This window comes from Bacillus rossius (assembly GCF_032445375.1).
Source record: "Bacillus rossius redtenbacheri isolate Brsri chromosome 4 unlocalized genomic scaffold, Brsri_v3 Brsri_v3_scf4_2, whole genome shotgun sequence".
NCBI classification, from domain to species: Eukaryota; Metazoa; Arthropoda; class Insecta; order Phasmatodea; family Bacillidae; genus Bacillus; species Bacillus rossius.
The window spans coordinates 10,434,740-10,452,855 of NW_026962011.1; the positions used below are offsets into that span (position 1 = coordinate 10,434,740).

The window sequence follows — 18,116 nt, forward strand, 5'->3', positions numbered from 1 at the left end:
CTTAGAAGTTTGTGACCTTTAACTACGAGACTTGTCTGTCACACATTTGTCCGATTACGGGTGCCTGCCTTAGGCGGATATGTCACGCCTGTCATTGAAAAAGTAACTGCTGCCAACCATCCGTTTTCGGACATGTCCATCCCCTCTGCTGCATTGGGTGGCGGCTGTGGCAGTAAGACTACAGATTGTCACAGGCAGTTCCGCCTCCTGTCAGAATCGTGCACTATACGGGCAGCTATCTGTGTGTCACAGAGGCCAGATCCAGTCATTAGTGTTGAACATGAGCACAATAAACAGCCTTGCACTGGCAATTGTCTCAACGAGTCATTTATCAACTGAAGCCTTGTGCATGCTCTGGCTGGCAGCCCATCATGTTAATACCCCTGGAAGAGACTAGGTCAAGACACACGTGACTCGACCATGCTTCTCGTGACTTGGCCTTGCCTCCTGCAAATCGACTGCCTTGTATCAAGGCAGTCACTGGGCCCCGATGAGCATCTCGACCCCTTGTAGCCCCATTCCCCAAGGAAGGAAGTTCTAGAGAAGAGCAACATTTCACAGTTACCAGCCTTCTAGCTGAATCCCTTTCCCTACCAAGTTTTGAACTTCTCGTATGTTATGCAGCAATCTGCCATTCAGGTCATTATGTACTTATATCTTTAACTAAAGCTATTCCATTTCTATTGGACCATTACAGAGATACTTTATAAGTAGTATTGGTACATGTATGGATATGCAGATTTTATGGAATTGAACCTAAAAATTTAATGTCAAATGAATTTAATCTCAAACATATACATACAACACTTTTTTCTTTTCCCTTCAACAGTGGCTTTTTTTTTAACTCAACATCTAGCCAAAATAATCAGGGAACTTTAACAAGAAAAACATTAAGCACATAAATGAAGACTGTAGGTATGTACAGAGATCATACATTTACAATGAAAATACTGTCCCCAAAATTAGTAAGTAGTTTACCATGATTATCTATCTTCCAATTGCTTGTCTCTTGCGATAACAGAATCTTCAAACTTGACCATGTATGTTGTTCCTTTATGCCAATGTGCTGTAACCTTCGCTGACTGCAACAAAAAAAAAATCTTTGTTTTTTTAATAGGACAAATCCATTATAACTGAAGAACTGCATCCGTAAACATCATGTAAAAACTGAAAGAATACACAGGCCACATGCACCCAGATTAAAACTAATGTAGGTATAGCCAAATTTACAATGATGTCCAGCACATTCAGGACTTTTCAGGTGCCGTATTACCGCCAATACAATCGCTAAATGCTAAGTTGTAAAGTAAATGCTAAGTTGTAAAGTAAATACATCTGTAAGATGGTGTTTGGCAGCAAATGTTATTAAGTATAAAATAACGATAAAAATTTTAACCCAAATACATGCAAAACTAAATTTTTATTAGACATACATTCAAGGTGTGATCAAAGATACAGTGAATAATTTTATTACAAACAAAGTAATAAAATTACATCAAATTTGAAATAATCTCCTTCAAAATACTCTCCTTGGCTAGCGATGCACTTATCCCAACTTTGATTCCATGACTGGAAGCATTTCTGGAAAGCTTCTTTCAGAATGGCCTTCAGCTGCTTCGTGATGGTTCTCTCAATGTTAGGAATGGTGTCAAAACATTTTCCTTTAAGCACTGTTTTTATTTTTGAGAAGATTCAGAAGTTCCATGGTGCTAAATCCGAAGAGTAAGGCGAATGTGGACAGACAGGAACCATTTCTTTGACCAAAAACTCAGAGATAAGAAGCAAGTTGTTTCACGGCACGTTTTTATGATGGAGGGAGACATTTGCCCATTATTTGGTCTCTTTCTCTGTGCATCATTTTGCAAACATTGCAGCCACCCTTGTAATATTCAGAGTTTAAAGTTGTTCATCTTGGAACATCACATTATTTTCTCACTATTGAAAAAAAAAAATGAGCATGACCTTGACGTTCGACACTGACTGATGTTCCTTCTTAGGGCGAGGAGAGCCACTTATTTTCCATTGGGAATCCTGAATTTTCATCTCAGGATCATAGCCATACACCCACCTTTCGTCTCCAGTTATAATTTTGGCCATGACATCCAGATCTGCATCAAGACAATCCTTCAATTCTAAGCAAACTGACAAGATTTTCCTTCTGTTCGTCAGTCAAAAGTCTGGGAACAAATTTTGCACACACTAGTCTCATTTGCAAATTATCAGTTACAATGCTGTGCACAGACCCATATGAGATATTCAATTATTCGGTTTGCTCTAGAAAAGTTAATCGCCTGTTTGAACAAACCATTTTTGCAACTGTTTGCACTTTTCATCTGTTTTTGAGGTTGAAGGACGTTCCGACCATTGCTTCGTCTTACTCATTTCCACTTATAAATCGCTCATACCACTTGTAAACAGTCACCACATTATCATCATACATGGGTTTTAACATTACATGAGCTTTCTTGATACTTTTCTGCAACTTAAAACAAAACTTAATGCGTTGTTTGAAATCCAAGATGCACAACAGACACGGTAAACATGACCCCACTCTTCCGGCTCTGGAAGCCATCTTACTAGTCACAAATTGTTCAAACTTGACACTTCAAATAGATGTAGCATCAGCATTTGCTGCTATAAAAAGCCATATACCATTTTTTTTTATTACATCTCGTAAGTACAATTCAGAGTGCTTCCTACTACCACTTATGTGCATACTGTAAACTTGTTTAAAACCTTTGTTAAAAATTATACAAACAAAACTTCAACTACAGTTTGTATTAAAATTTCTGGTTTTAAAATTTTTATGACAATAAGACACGATTTTTTCCCAGTCTGACGCAGAAACGCCTATATCAATTAGCGCTACAGAAGCAACAGTATTTTTAACCAATGAAAAGTAGTACAGGTTTGCAGCCTACATGACGAATATGGCTAACATGACAGTATTTTAAAATATTGAACCTTATCCAGTCACCAAATGAAAACAAATAGTCAAAGGTTTTTTTAGCGAACATTTTAAACTGCACAGCATTTTTTTTTGCAGCAAAAATTCTTTTCTACCCTCAGTTATAGCTTCCTTATCTAATTCCACCCTTATTTCTAAGCACAACTATCTAAGCTTAATACACACCTGAAAACTGGCAAAACTAAACTGTTGTTTTATTTTAGTACATTTGTGGTTATATAACTTGAACAATACATGCTGCACTATGTAAAAATTTATCTGGAAATAATATTTAGGCAACTTTTTTTTGTCATCCAACCCAGGGGAAAAAATAATTTTATTAGCTATTAATAGGGACGGGAAAATAATATTATGGTTTTATATTTTTGTTAATTTCTTTTTAAAAATTAAGGATTTCGATGTTTTGTGGTTTTATAAAAAAAAGCCCATACATGACTAGGTTACTCGCAAAAAAGCCTTTAAAACTTAAATATTTCCCATCATTAATTTCTGTAGTCAATTAAATTTAAAAAATTATCTACAGTATTTTTTAATAAAATACCTTTATGCATTAAGCATAAACTACAATAATTATTATCGACGATAACGATAACCTCTAAAATGAACATAATAATAATAATAATATACATTAATTAATATTGTAGAACTCCTATATGAAACATATAACTGTTCTGCACTTCACTCATTGAGTCATTGACCATTAATTAAACAGCCATTGTTAAGATTTGCTCAAGCAAAACCATACAAAGGCTGAACTGCTCGATTTATACAGTGCTTAGCAACTGTAGTTTTGTCTCTATATCATTTAGTTTACAACACAGGATGTGTGCTGTTGCATAAGAAGAACCTTCAAGAAAAGTTATTAGCTCTTCAATTGGCTTGCAGTATTCTGAAACAAATTTAGCCTCAACTTTGATTTGTAGCAGTTCTGCAGAGCTCCTCTCCTTTAGCCAAGTAATACCGCTGTTGTCTTAGTCTGGTGAATTACCAGATGATGCAAAGAACTCAATGATGTCAAATAGCTGCAAATGTAAACTACTGAACGGAACCACGAATTCCACCTCGTTAAAACTGGCTCAGGTAACTCCTTTACTTTTCCACTGGACATTCCATAGTTTAAAGGGTACAAATATATTTACCTTCAAACTCTTTTTTAATGTCATTTTCAATTTTTTCGCATAATTTGGGGATATATGTTCTACGAAGGGAACTAGCGGAAAGAATATCCCCACCTCCCTTAACATTTTTGTTTATCCAGTCACGGAATTTACTGTCGTCTAACTTTTCAAGTGGTATGTTCGCCGAAATAAATGATTCTGTGGTTTCCAAAATGAAATTTTAAGGCGTTTGTTGCTGGTACCGGGACTACCTAACCTTACTTTAATGTGAATTTGCCTTGCACATGTTTGACAACATTGTCACGTCTTTCATAAATAATTTTTTATGAACGTAAACACGAATTTGACGTATCAATTTTATTCTGTGCAGTAAATAGTGGATTGATCACTAAATCGATGTATTGAAAAGTGTTACAAATGCGCAAATGTATGGTTAATATTCCAATATCCGTGTCTTTTGTAATCAAACGTTCCACTGTGATTTAAAAATTTTAATTAATTTTATTTCACTTGGGTATCTGTTTTTAAACATTCAATCTCCTTATTTACGTAATGTTTTTGGTAGTTTAGAACACGTTCTCACTGGAGCATTGGTAGCAACACAATTGTCAAGCAGTGTGGCTATATACTGAAGCCATCAGCCATGATGGCCGCCGTATTTACATTTCAATTGCCGAAACAAAATATTATTTTTATGTTCTTAGTATGCTCAATGTTGTATTATTTACTTAGCATAAATTATTGGCAAGTTTGCATACTTCGTTTGTAGGCTGACGTAGTATTTTTTTATTTGTTCCCTCGCGAAAAGATCTACCAAGGTAATGTACAAAACCAATTTTCGTAGTTTTTCGCGAGAAAGGCCATTTTTTGAATTTTGTTTTTGTTTACCACAATATTCGCATAATTTCGCGAAAATTCGCGTAAAAATCATTACACCATTTTTTCCCGTCTCTAGCTATCAAGCACTGCCGGCAGCAGTTATAACACACAAGGGGGAAGGGGTAGGCGTGCGTCCAGATATTTTTTCTGTATCGCATCATAGGTGTTATGCCATTGTTGATTCCAGCAACATGTATTCGCTCACAAAGACATTCACTGTTGGCCTGGTGACATGGAATGGAGGAAAAAAAATGAAGAGACTTAGTCTCACCGCTGTAGAAAGGAAAGCATTACCAACACAACAAAACATTTCCCGAATTATCTATAAATCCACTGCTTCTTCACAGATAATTCCCAGACATCAAATCCTTGCCATTTGCTCGGTTTTCACGTTTGTTGTTAACACCCTGAATAACAATGCCACACCATAGTGACAACTGACAGCTAGCAATGAGGCCACAGCACTAAAATTTAAAAATCAAACAGATTCTGTTAACTTTGTAATACTTGAAGCAACAACTTACGAAACCACATCCATTGAGTACTGCCTCTATGATCCCTGCAGTGAACATGGCACAATTCAAGCTGCCCTTGTCTTTAGGAACAGAGATGAACTTGTTAACCAACGGCTCCTTCTCAATGATGTAGTACGTCCGCTCATCGTCGTTGGAGTGTTCCAGCTTGTCGGCCTCCCTCCCAAACAGGGCCTGCAACCAATCATCTCTCCTCACGTTTTCTACAGCAGTCTCCAAGAAAAAAGTAACAATGCACCAAGGCTGCACAAAAACAAAAATCCATAATTTCGCTAACAGAGCTTACATATTCAATGTTTGAAGAACAATTCTGATTACAGAACATCAACACTTGTCTCATAGTACGATGGGGATTATGAATAGGAAAGTTTCAAGGTGGCACTGTCAGAGAAAACTAAATCTTGCAAGTAAGAGGCTCATGAGTCATGACACATTTTTATATAATTTTATAATTGCGATACAGTTCATGTTCAAAACCACAGCAACAACAAATTAATGATTTTGGTGCATTGTATAAAGTATAAAGGGAATACCAAATGTGAAAAGTGACCCGATAGAAAACAGGAAACACTGTACTGAAATAATAACACAGTAGTAACTACACACTCTAAACGAACTAAAAATGCAATAATGCCATCTGGTAGCCAGAATCCACTTGAAAACATCTGAACACAAGCAACTCAGTTGGTGCCAGATTTAAGAAATTTCACTGTAAAATGGAACGTTTCAAAAGCAACCATTGAGATTATTGAGAGGAACAGTTTTTTCAGCCAGTTATTGTTTGTTATACTGCTTGAATATATCAAGATTCATTATACATTCTTTGCATTATCACCCACAGTAGTGCTTACATTATCATAAACATACTAGCCATATACTTAGTTCTACATTGGGTGAGGCCCGGTGGTTGGAGTCACATCACTCACCTTCTAGGCTTCTGCAAATACTTTTTTTTTTTTTAATTGAATAGAATTTGAATCACATACATCATTCACGAATATTAAATATTGTTTTAAACAAATTTTAATATACAGTGGAATAAAAAAAGAAAGGAATATACATTGAAGCACAATAGAGGTGTAGAAAAAAACTAAGTCGTTACAATCAATTGTGACATGTTGAGCAAACAGTAGATTCAGTTGCCACAATATAGCCGCTCATGCGGCAGCTGCCTCATATCAGTTGATTTCTAATAACAACTGAAAATACATAATGCTATTTAAAATTTATTAAAAAATTAAAGTCTGAAATATGAATAGTTTTTGTTTAAAAAAAAGCATTTATTTAATGGGTAAAGTAATTTTTATGAAATAAAAAACCATATTCAATCATTAAACTAAAATATTGAGCATTTCAAACACTTTAAATATGGGTATTTCTCCAAGTAATTGTAACTAGAAAAAGCAGCATTTTTTTTTATAAATGTATAATTATATCTTCTGAAATTTTGCAAATAATTATCTAATATTAACACCAAATTAAAGCAACCCACATAAAGTTCATAAAAATTACAAATGTCTGCTCTCGCACTGTGTTGATCCCATATTTATTGTTCATGAACTGCCACTTCGGCGGTTCATCTCGAAGTTTCCAATGATATTTGTTCGGTGCCCGAAACAAAATGGTGCAACAGAAAATGTGATTGAATCAAGATCAAACCAGTTTATAAAACGAGATCACGCTTGAACTCTAATAGTGCAACTGGCCATTACACACTTCTGTGTAGTACAATGGGATGCATCACATATTTTTATGAACCAAGTTAAGACTATTCTATTTCAATTTTAAGTTATATTTAATGACATCATTTAAAGCATTACAACCTTCCACAGAGTTGATTTTACGAAGAGAAGCATGTTGAGTAGCTTAATTTCACGTTTACAGTTCCTCTCTCGAACAAACAGCAAGTCAATGAACTTCATGCCAACTTCTTGCCCCATTTCAGCAAGTCTACAACAATGTTAAACAAACAAAACATGTTTTAATTAAAACTATGTATTTGAGAACACAATATAAATGATTACTCCACACTTTTAATATACAAGCCTATATGTAAGAGTACAATAATTATATTAGGGTAGTAATACTAATCCTAGTACTGAAGGCTATGGCTTTTGGCTAAGACTGTTGTGCAATTAATTTGATTAGTTTAATTGTGCAGTAGTTTTCTTTATGTGAACATTTAATAAATGTGTCTTCATAGTTCATAGCTTGTGTATGTTTTACAAATAAACCCTAGAAATAACACTATAACTACACACATTTACTTTGTTACTTACATAACACAATGATTGAAAAAAACTTACAAACTAATCAAACTTATGCTATTAAAATGGAATCTACTGACTAAATTTTCAACTTCATAAAAATAGCTTGCAAAATAAACAAACCAAATACATGTTGTGGAGTAATTTACCACAGACATATACCTGTAGTCAATTTTATTAGCTCATAGAACATATTTCATTACAAATTGTTCTGGGCTGTTTAAATTGTATAATCTCTGAGCACAAATATTAGTTCTGGTGTTATATAGCTTTATATTCTGTTTTACTCTTTGGTTGTTTCAAACGAATCTGATTAACTACCTACCCGATCAATCAGAAAAGATTTCAAAGGTATGAAAATACTTATTTCCTAATTAATTAATTTGTACTTTATCAGGTTATATCTAGATATAAGTTGGCATCAAAATGTGCCCTAAAAATGATAATTATTCACAACAAAAGACAAATTTCAATTTTTACAGTACTATACTTATAAGTTTGATATGTTCTTCATAAGAAGATTACATGATTAGTATATCAACGTAAGCACGAGCAAAAGACTTACACTCGACTCCCAATGTTTTATCCAATCACCTTGTCACCACTCACCACCTCTGGCTAGCTCAAAATTAGGTGATGAGTGGAACATACAGGTGACTAGCAGGTCACAAAGAAATTATTACTTAATGTTCTATCTATTACCTGTTTTTTTTTAATTCATGTAAAAATCACATCATATTTTGTACAATATATAACACAAAAAAAATTAAACTGTACATCTAGAAAAATTAAAACATGGAGCCATCGCCCGCCCACTGCCTGCTCGGCCCGGCGCTCTAACAACGATAGCCTGGCCCGGTGTTCAGACAATGACTAACTGGCCCGGTGTTCGGACAGTGACTGAATTACAGCCTTCCTTCCATTCGTCCGGGCAGTGTCCTGGGCTTGCTGACGTAATCACGGTGCATGGCAACAGAGGCTTCCACGAAATGCTTACTTCTGTCCCCAAGACGCAGCGATTTTGTCTCTTTCTCACACTCCCGTGACCGTGACTCACACGCCTAGCATGTGAAACAAAGCCTCGGTCGTGGAAAAACGAAGGAGAATTGCATCAGCACGCCTTACCATACAAAGAAGACCGCAAAAAAAATACTTCAAAAAATAAACTTATCAATTTTAAAAATAAAAACAATAAACCCAGAGAATTACGTTCACAATAACTTCGAAAGGAAAATTTTTTACAGCTAACCTGAAATTTTACAAAAAAATTTATAACATATTATTATTACTGGATTGTATGAAGAAGGCTGGAATCTGAGTTGTTACAACCTGGTGAATTCTGTCATGGCGTTGCATAGTTCGAAAGGCAAACTTAAAATACAGGGTAATTATAAAGTCTGTGAAACATTTCATGAAATTGGTACAGCGAAATGGAAAAGAATAACGTAACAAATTATATACCGCGAGAAAGAACAACTCTCAAAGTTTTTTTGAATGTAGCGCCAAACAGCTATTTTAAAAAACAACCGACAGGGGCGCTAGTGCATGTAGTTGCTGAAAATGGCTGCGAACCAGGCAGAGAAAGCCTTTTGTGTGCTTGAATGCGCCCGTAGCGTATCGGTAGTGAGTGTCCAAAGAGCTTTCCGTGGCAAGTTTAACAAAACACCACCTGTTACAATAGCATAATGAAGTGGTACAAGAAATTCGAGGAAGACGGCTGTTTGTGCGACGCAAAATGGTCGGGTCAGCCAGGCGTGTCATAACAGACAGTGGATTGTGTACGGGACGTGATGGTGCGGATTCCCAAGAAGTCAACTTATCGGGCTAGTGTAGAATTGAACATCCCTCAGCCAAAAGCGTGGAAAATTCTTCGTAAGCGATTAAGAGTGAAGCCGTACAAATTGCAGCTTCTGCAAGCCATCAGCCACGATGACAAATTGCTCCGACTGCAGTTCTGCATTGCCATGCAGAACCGTCTTGAAAACGATGACTTTGCAAGCAAATTAATCTTCAGTGACGAAGCCACTTTTCATTTCCCAGGAAGAGTCAACTGACACAACACACGCATATGGAGGACAGAGAATCCACATGCAACTCTTGAACACGTCCGAGATTCGCCAAAAGTTAACATGTTCTGTGCCATGTCAAACAAGACAGTTTATGGCCCCTTCTTCTTCGCTGAGAGAACTGTCACTGGTATCACCTACCTCGACATGCTGCAATTAAGGCTTGTGCCACAACTTGAAGCTGATAGCAGGGACTTCATCTTCCAACAAGATGGTGCTCCACCTCATTACCACAATGTGGTACGAGATTATCTGAATGAGACCTTGCCACATCGCTGGATGGGCCGTGGATGGGCAAGTGTTACTCCCGTGGCCACCACGATCACCGGACTTGACACCTTGCGATTTTTTCTTGTGGGAATACATCAAGGATAGTGTTTATGTTCCACCTCTACCACAGAACCTTGACGAATTGAGACACTGCATCGTAGCAGCTGCTCTTACCATCACTCCTGATATTCAGGAGTGGGTGCCCTTTTTATCACCTTCCAGTCAAGCATCAGATGCAAATAATTTTCAGCTTCCTTCAGGTACTTGGCCGTTACTGGATATAATTTACTATGGAATGGTTAATCTTCCTTTATTAGTATGCTAGCCTGGTATAGTGTTTTTAAACCCAGTTTACCTGAACAGATTTTACGATAACTTCTTAATACCGATACTACAAATAATAATCCTTAGATTCTGCGTTAACCAGAGTTATTTCTTTAACTGTTGTCCGTAAATTAACTTCTGTTGCTATTAAGTCATCTAAATTACACAGATCCACAAGAAAAAAAGAAAAGGGCAGCAGTCGCATCAATAAACACAATTTTTATTTTAAGATATAAACCATGTTTTCTCAGAAACCAGCTGTTTTAAGGGTAAAGACAGGTACATCTCGTGTTAGAAAAAAAAGCAGATTCAAAATTTTATTTACTTTACGTAAAAGCCCCACTGTAAGAATATTACCATACATTATTTGTGTTTGTTATTTTTGCAGCATCACTGCACAAACCACCTAATTTAACCAATAAACTATAACTTCTCAATCTAATAGGCATTTACAAACGTTTTAGGGTTAGAGGCACATATTTAAGGCTAGCCTACAAATGATTTAGCACAGAAAATAGCACACGCACTCGCACAGGGCACACGCACAGCACAGAACTTCAACCTACAATTAAATAACACACGCACAGAGAAATCGGAAGTTTATACAAAATATTTACGAAAATTAAAGGAAGTGCAGCGAAGGAAAAATTGTGTACATGTATTGGTAGCCTTGTCAGAGGAAAACAGCTGATATATGTGTTTATTTGTTTTGCGCGCGCTATGTGAGATGAATGGAAAGGAAAATAATTTGGTTTAAGTTAGCAAAAATCACAATTTCCCTCCAGGTCTCTGAACAATCGTACACTTCTAACCTTAAACAGAGTATCCTTCGAAGGGGTACGATGTTACAGACCTTTACATTGTATGGCATGTTTACGTATTTAACACTTTTTTCTGCACAGAAACTTTCTATCTGTAGTTCTAAAATGCTATAAAAATCGTAACTATATAACTAAAAAATGTAAACAACACTAAATGAAAATATGTCATTTTGGCGCCATTAAGGTAAACTGGCATAAAAATAATGTGAAACACTGAATTAAAATATATGACGCCTTGCAAGGTAATTCTATACATTTACAGAATACATATATTTGATATGAACTCCTTGTTCGCACAAGGCATCAACGATCGCCTGCCACGCATTTTTCTTGGCTTCTTCATTTTTGAACCTTGCCAGGGTTTTATCAAATAAAATTGGGGTAAATATGTAGAGTAGCTGTATTTGCGAAAATAAAATGTTAAAAATCAGAAAATACTTTTATTCTATGCTCTTTAACTTCCTCTTTTCATTAAACCCAGCGGAGATAAGAAATTCCAAATACTTTAGGAGATATCGAATTTTTTAATTTTCATCACAATGCCTGTGTATTCATGCGGCATTCAAAATTGTTTCTTGTTTACGAGTATGAAATTTTTTTTTCTTGCGACATTCACCATTGTTTACCCGCCTCTAACTTAGGTGAGGTTTTAACGTTTCAAATTATTTGTTATTTGGATTATGTTGCACAAGTAATAAATTTTAAAAAAAATTACGTGAGTTCCTACTGTTCATCCTTTGTCCCGGTTTGTTTTGATTTGATTTTTTATTTCATTCAATAAACCATACAATGGTATAGAATATGTCAAAAAAAATACAAATAAACATAAATACAAACACATAAACAGGTACAAGAACAGTATTAAAAGCATTACAAAATTAAAATAATATAACATAACAGCTGCTCTTCCATGAATAAGCACCTATTATATATTATATATAAAAGAAATTATATATAAAAGAAAAGTCATACATAAAAAAAATTACGAAGCTACCTCCTGTTCATAATCGTCTATATTATAAAAAGCCTTATGTGCTAAATAAAGAAATAATTCCTTTTTAAATAAATTATATTGGTACATATATTTTATAACTGATGGTAATTTATTGAATAATCTAATACCAAGGTCAGGTCAGTTACATTATAAATACTTTAAAACTAAACAATCATTAAAATTAATTAATATTATTTTTAATGTCCGCTTAGTTTGACAGTATTTATAATGTAACTGACGTGACCTAATCGACCATTTAAATTAATTAAGCATTCACGAACACACTGCAAAATAAAAAAATGTGACGTTCGAATGATAGTACAGGTCTTGTATTGCAAAATAAAAACGGCGATATCTCCTAAAGTATTTGGAATTTCTTATCTCTGCCAGGGTTAATAAAAAGAGGAAGTAAAAGAGCATATAATAAAAATATTTTCGGATTTTTAACATTTTTTTCCCCGCAAATTCAGCTACACTACATATTTACCAAAATTGGTTTGCTTTCAACCAGGCAAACTAAACTTATGTCGAAATTAGTCTCTTCATTCATGTTGTAATTGAAGGAGACTATTTAACTTCCCGCGCATAATATCAAAACAATAATGTACAAGTCTAGTCAAATTACGTACGCATTTAACATTTACAATTGCGCATGACCTCGGTGGTAAGCGAGTTTTCATTGGTCAGCGAGCAGCGCACAGCGCACAGCGCACACGCACAGAGAATATTAAAAAGTTGGTCAACTTTCTGTGCGTCGATCCTGTGCTATTTTCCCGTGCGTATGCTGTGCTCGAGTGTAGGTGGCGCAATTCAAAAACTTCGTTTCTATTTTCTGTGCGTGTGCTATTTTCTGTGCTAAATCATTTGTAGGCTAGCCTTTAGTGTTTATGGAATTAAATTTTAAAAAAACTGCTACTCTAGAACTTAACATTTACCGTTTTCGTGAAAATCAATCTCATTTGTGGCCTTTTGTTACGTTTAAGTGAACTGTGGATACGGTAGACGGATCGTGAAAACGGAATTACCTTGCGGCTTCCGATACGTTTTATCGTTACCTTGTTATTGTGGAAAGGGGTTTAACAGTATGTTATGTTATGTTATATTATGTAACCAATAAATAAATTTACTAGCAAAATTCTGGTGACCGATGGTAATAAATAACCTACTTTACAAATGTAGATAACCTAACCTAAAAAAATTACGTACTTAATTTGAAGATCAGGAACTGTTGAAACACGATTTTGGCAGTACTGAACTAACTCTGAAAACAGCAACGCATAACAACTTAAACTAACTTCTCCGCGACCTCGGCTAAATGATTTATCAAGAATACTAGTTCTAGGCCGAACTGCTGAAATTGTCATGCTCATTTTCAACAACGTCCTTTCATTACTTGTTGAAAACAATTTTTGGATCAAATTAAAAATAAACAAAAAACGATCGTGGCGTCATACACCATTGAATTGACTAGAGGAAGACTAAGATCACTAAATTGTAAATCACGTTCTGTCCCTGCCCGAACACGACCGAATATTCACCTTCGGCCAAACTCGGGTTTAATTATTTATGTATATAAATATATTTCTCTGTTTATTTTAATGTTGCAAGTCTGGACCATGTTCCCTAAGAGAGAAAAAATGGGTGAATGTACTTATGTACGCGTGTGAGAAGTTATACTTCTTTATTGGCATCATTAAAAAATAGTTTTTTAAGGCATGCTGACGCCGCCCGTTGGTGCTCCCTCTGGTCGCACAGGATGTTGTGTGTCCTCAACACCCAACTAGGACGTGTGCAACGAACGCACCCGCGCGTGTCGTGTAGTGTGAGTAAGGGCAGTGCGCAAAATGCCGGGAAGTAATCCCAGCTTCCAGTGTTGTGTGACATGCCCAGGGGGGTTTGGCGTTGCGCTATCAAAACATAGTGCCCACGTAATTTTAGGTCAAACAAAAATACTAAAACTTTTTATTTTCTTAAAAACTTTAATTAATAAAGTAATATTAATTCAGGCGTGTTTTCATCATAAATCTGGCCACTCCGCCCGACCGCCGCCCTCATAAAGGGCCGAAAATCTGGTAGCATTAGTTCGACGACTGTAGGTAACGCCGCGCGCGGGTCCCTTCCTTCCGCCATCCATCGGTGAAGGCGCAGCTTCTCGTGAAAGAAGCATTCCGCCCCTCCTCCGTCCTTTGTGGCAAGTAGTAGAAAAGCCCTCTGGCATCTCGCGCAGACCTGGTCGTTGTCATAACGGGCCTCGATCTGACATACAAAATCACCCCATCCTGTACTAAAACTCCATGCCATGGACCAACAGTTCCTCGCGTCTTCACGAAGCTGTCCATTTGCCCGCGATGTCCATTCCGCCATCCGCACCTTGTATAGTTCTACGAGAAGTTCGCACTCCCACACAAACTCCCGTGGATCATCCTCGCCGCCGATGCCCCTCTCCCCGCGGCCACACTCATGGCAGTGACCCCTCAGGTCCCCCACGTTATAGCGTCCTGAGGAGCCACCCGCTACCTTCCACATGTTTACTATGTCACTGTTCTCCGTGCCATCACCAGCCCCCTTCATTGTGCCCTGTACAGCATATTTCACTGCCTCGCCAACGTCTCTGCATATCGCGTTCCGCGCGGCGTATTGCCCTGTGTCACAAACGTCACTGGTTAACGTGTCCCATGCAGCAAATTTCGCTGCATCGCCAACGTCACTCATGTTCGAGTCCTGCCCAGCATATTTCACTGCATCGCAAACATCACTGGTTTTCGTGTCCTGCGCGGCGAATTGCACTGTGTCAAATATTATTATATCCTCCGTATCTCGCATTGCTCTTCTTCCCGTCATGGTTATCGGTAGTGCACCTATTTCTCGCCGATCGGTAACACAACCCACGCTCGGTATCGCGGTGTTATCGCACGCAGAAGGATCCCGACATGCTACCGTCTCCGGTCCGCATCGTTCCGACGATGCGCAGACACAGTTGCTTCCTGTTCCGCTGCCATGGCGCGCACCAACCCCTGTTGCCGCGTGTACGTCTGTGTCCGGCGTTCAGCATCCTGTTCGTAATGTCCAGTGGCCACTCTAGCTGGGCGCCATATGACGTCCCCAGGGATCTTAGTCCCATCCCGGTCCCTGATTTCTGTCTGAAATATGGATTATTACGAATTGCTCGGATAATCCAGTGAGAGAGTTGGGGTTCTGGCCTACTGGAGCCGGGACCGGGAGCTGAGGAAATTAGGTTCAGACAGACTGTTGGGAGTTGGAAGTCAGATCAAAAATTAAGAAATGTCCGCTAATTGTTCGCACTCTGATTTATTGTGCGGTTAGTCCGCCTCAGCCCTGATCGCACCTGTCCCGCAGTAACGGAAACACACGCTTCCCGTCGCACCGCGAAAAGAATAAGCCACCGAAACTCTAGTCCGTAGACGTAGATATATGAGTACTTTAAACTTTCAAAAACTACGAGTCAAAACGTAAGCACGTACGTGGCTGCAGGCGCCAGAACTCGTGGAGCACGGAGATGAGAGTCTATACTCCTCGGCAGAAAAGCGGCGACTGACTCCCTCCCGCCTCGCGGGCGCCCTGCGCCGCGCGAGGGGAGAGAGGTGGAGGGAGGGAAGTCGGTGCAGAGAGACCACGTGTTTGCAGCGAGCCAGGTGCGGCCACTACATAGCTACACATAAACACTAATGAACATAAAATTATTAATTAAGAAATATTTACAAATATACAAGAAATGTCCTTCTTTGATCGGTCTTTAACATAGGCAGTTACGACGCACGCAAGTGCGTCCCTAATATGTAGCACTGCACTGCACAACACTGGGGGGGAAACAGGGCATGCCCCCTCAAGTACCCAGGCGATGTACAGAAATGGCCTCTAAGCCTAGGAGGGCACGACGACTGTCGTCAGGTTCTATATCTATTTTGTTGGCAGCTTTTTTTCGAGAACCAATGAGCTGTTTAGCGGGCAGCTTCAACCAGTTAATTTTGTGTTACAGTGATGTATGCACATTTTAAAATTTCACTCTCATCATTTTTTCATAACACGCCTAAAGAAGTATAACTTCAAAAAAAAAATTACAAAATACCTACTGCTGAATTTTGAACCATGGCCCATCAGCATTGATGTCGTCCGGCCGAAGACCGCCTTAAGCCCGACCTGCAACCGCCAGCATCTGACCCCGCTGACGGAATGCACCCCTAGCCAAACATACCCGAGTCAGGCAAGCCTCCCAACTCTAAGGTAAAACTGTTGCCACGGCACTTATCCACACATAATTATTAGATGCCACTCACCAGTGATTTTTATATAATTTCCCCAAACCCCGTTAGGGGAAAGTGCGACGCAGGATTGCCCGGGTCACTCCCACGGGAACGTGTTAATCTATGAGCGTGAGTGTCCACCTTGCGGCCTTCCGCCTTAATCAAGTGAAGTGTTATGTCTACCAAATTAGGCCTCCATGTTTTTACGCATAAGAAATCACTAGAGTAGTCAACAAGTGATGAACAGTCTCTAGTGTGAATTTAGATTTTCAAACATAACTTCATGTAAATTTCATTAGCATGATTATTATAGACCTTCTGTAGCCTAATTTGCCTATAACTAATTATTAATAGAATTTGTGTACAATAATAACTTACTCATGTTTCTTATTTTTCGCAAAACATCACATTAGGATACTTGGCGCCAGAGAGTCCTACCCCCTTCCTCGCGCCATGGCCAGATGCCGGTACCGCGTGACTCGTGAACCAAGGGGAACTAGTGTTCCACAGGGAGCTACATTTTTGTCTTCACTGAACTGTTCATTCTGGTAATAATTATTATTAACTCATCGTCCTAACCCTTTTTCCTAATTCACCCCCGGGTCCTTTTACAGTGCAGGGTTTAACCGCTTAATGTCTCGCTCACGTGTGACTTAGATCCGCAGTGTAGTCACTTCACAGCACTGGCCAACTCCCAAGGACTCAGAACTTTAGTTAATGTGTTAGTTACACGAGCGTCGATATCAACTGTGTAACAAATCTGTTCGCTAAATTTAATTCATACCGCGGCTCACACAGGTGAGACTAGCCTCCGCTCGGTTTGTAATTTACGGGATTGCCCGCCTCCAATCGCCGCCCCAACCGAGACTGGCGTTAGGGTATCACTTAGGAAGCAGTGTCTTTCAACCTACGTAGTTTTACAGTGTAATGTATCGTGTAACTTCCTGTGTAAGGTATCGTGTAAATTCGAACAATGAAGGCTATGCCCAATCAGTGCGCGCTGCACAATTTAAAGATGTCTCAGAAAACCAGTGTACATTATTTGTAGTAAGTACCGCCGACGATCCTAGTAGACCACGCAAGGGGCGAAACACCCACACCCACATCTTGGTTAGAGCAGCTAGCCTGGCGTTCAGCCGGAGAAACACCTAGAAGCCACATATCTGCTAGGACACACGCCCGGTCTCGAGCATGAGAACTCAGGCGATAGCAGCATATTGACTGTACAGTATAACCACTGCTCTGACACAAGGTTATGACGAAAATGTGTATTATATTTGATGTAATACCAAAATAATGTCGGTTTTTTAAACATTAGAATTTACTCTGACGTCAGCCTCCTTAACTCTTACAGGCCTATATGTCACACCAATTTCTTCTCGTGCTGAGTAGTGCTTTGCGGAAGTGGTTCTAATCGCCGAGGGTGCAGTGTAGACTTGTGTTATCTTTTGCAGGTACTTGTTTTGTATTGTATTTTATTTTATATTTTATTTGTTTTTATATTTCATATTATTATTTTTTTTATTTTAGTCATTTTATTCACCGCCTTTAGCCAATCCGCGTGTTATGCAGGCTCGTGGAGGAGGGGAATCGCAGTCGCGGCACGTGGGGGAA

General features: G+C 38.3%; 1 protein-coding gene across 1 annotated transcript; it reads right to left on the reverse strand.

Moving 5' to 3' along the window:
• Nucleotides 1–763: 763 nt before the first annotated feature.
• On the reverse strand, nt 764–13,695 carry LOC134541909 (trafficking protein particle complex subunit 5). Its single transcript, XM_063385652.1, has 4 exons — nt 13,447–13,695; nt 7,322–7,448; nt 5,490–5,672; nt 764–1,082 (listed from the first exon to the last, which is right to left on the reverse strand). The coding sequence occupies exons 1-4, from the start codon at nt 13,608–13,610 to the stop codon at nt 984–986; spliced, it is 573 nt and encodes a 190-aa protein (XP_063241722.1). The 5' UTR covers nt 13,611–13,695; the 3' UTR covers nt 764–983.
• Nucleotides 13,696–18,116: the final 4,421 nt, after the last annotated feature.

Bases quoted from the DNA above. Each gene is read 5' to 3' on its own strand.
- LOC134541909 (XM_063385652.1), bottom strand. From the start codon at position 13,610: ATGAGCATGACAATTTCAGCAGTTCGGCCTAGAACTAGTATTCTTGAT. The intron at 7,449-13,446 runs GTACGTAATTTT...ACATTGTTGTAG, and splicing joins GTTCCTGATCTTCAAATTAA to ACTTGCTGAAATGGGGCAAG. The intron at 1,083-5,489 runs GTAAGTTGTTGC...TTTTTGTTGCAG, and splicing joins TACTCAATGGATGTGGTTTC to TCAGCGAAGGTTACAGCACA.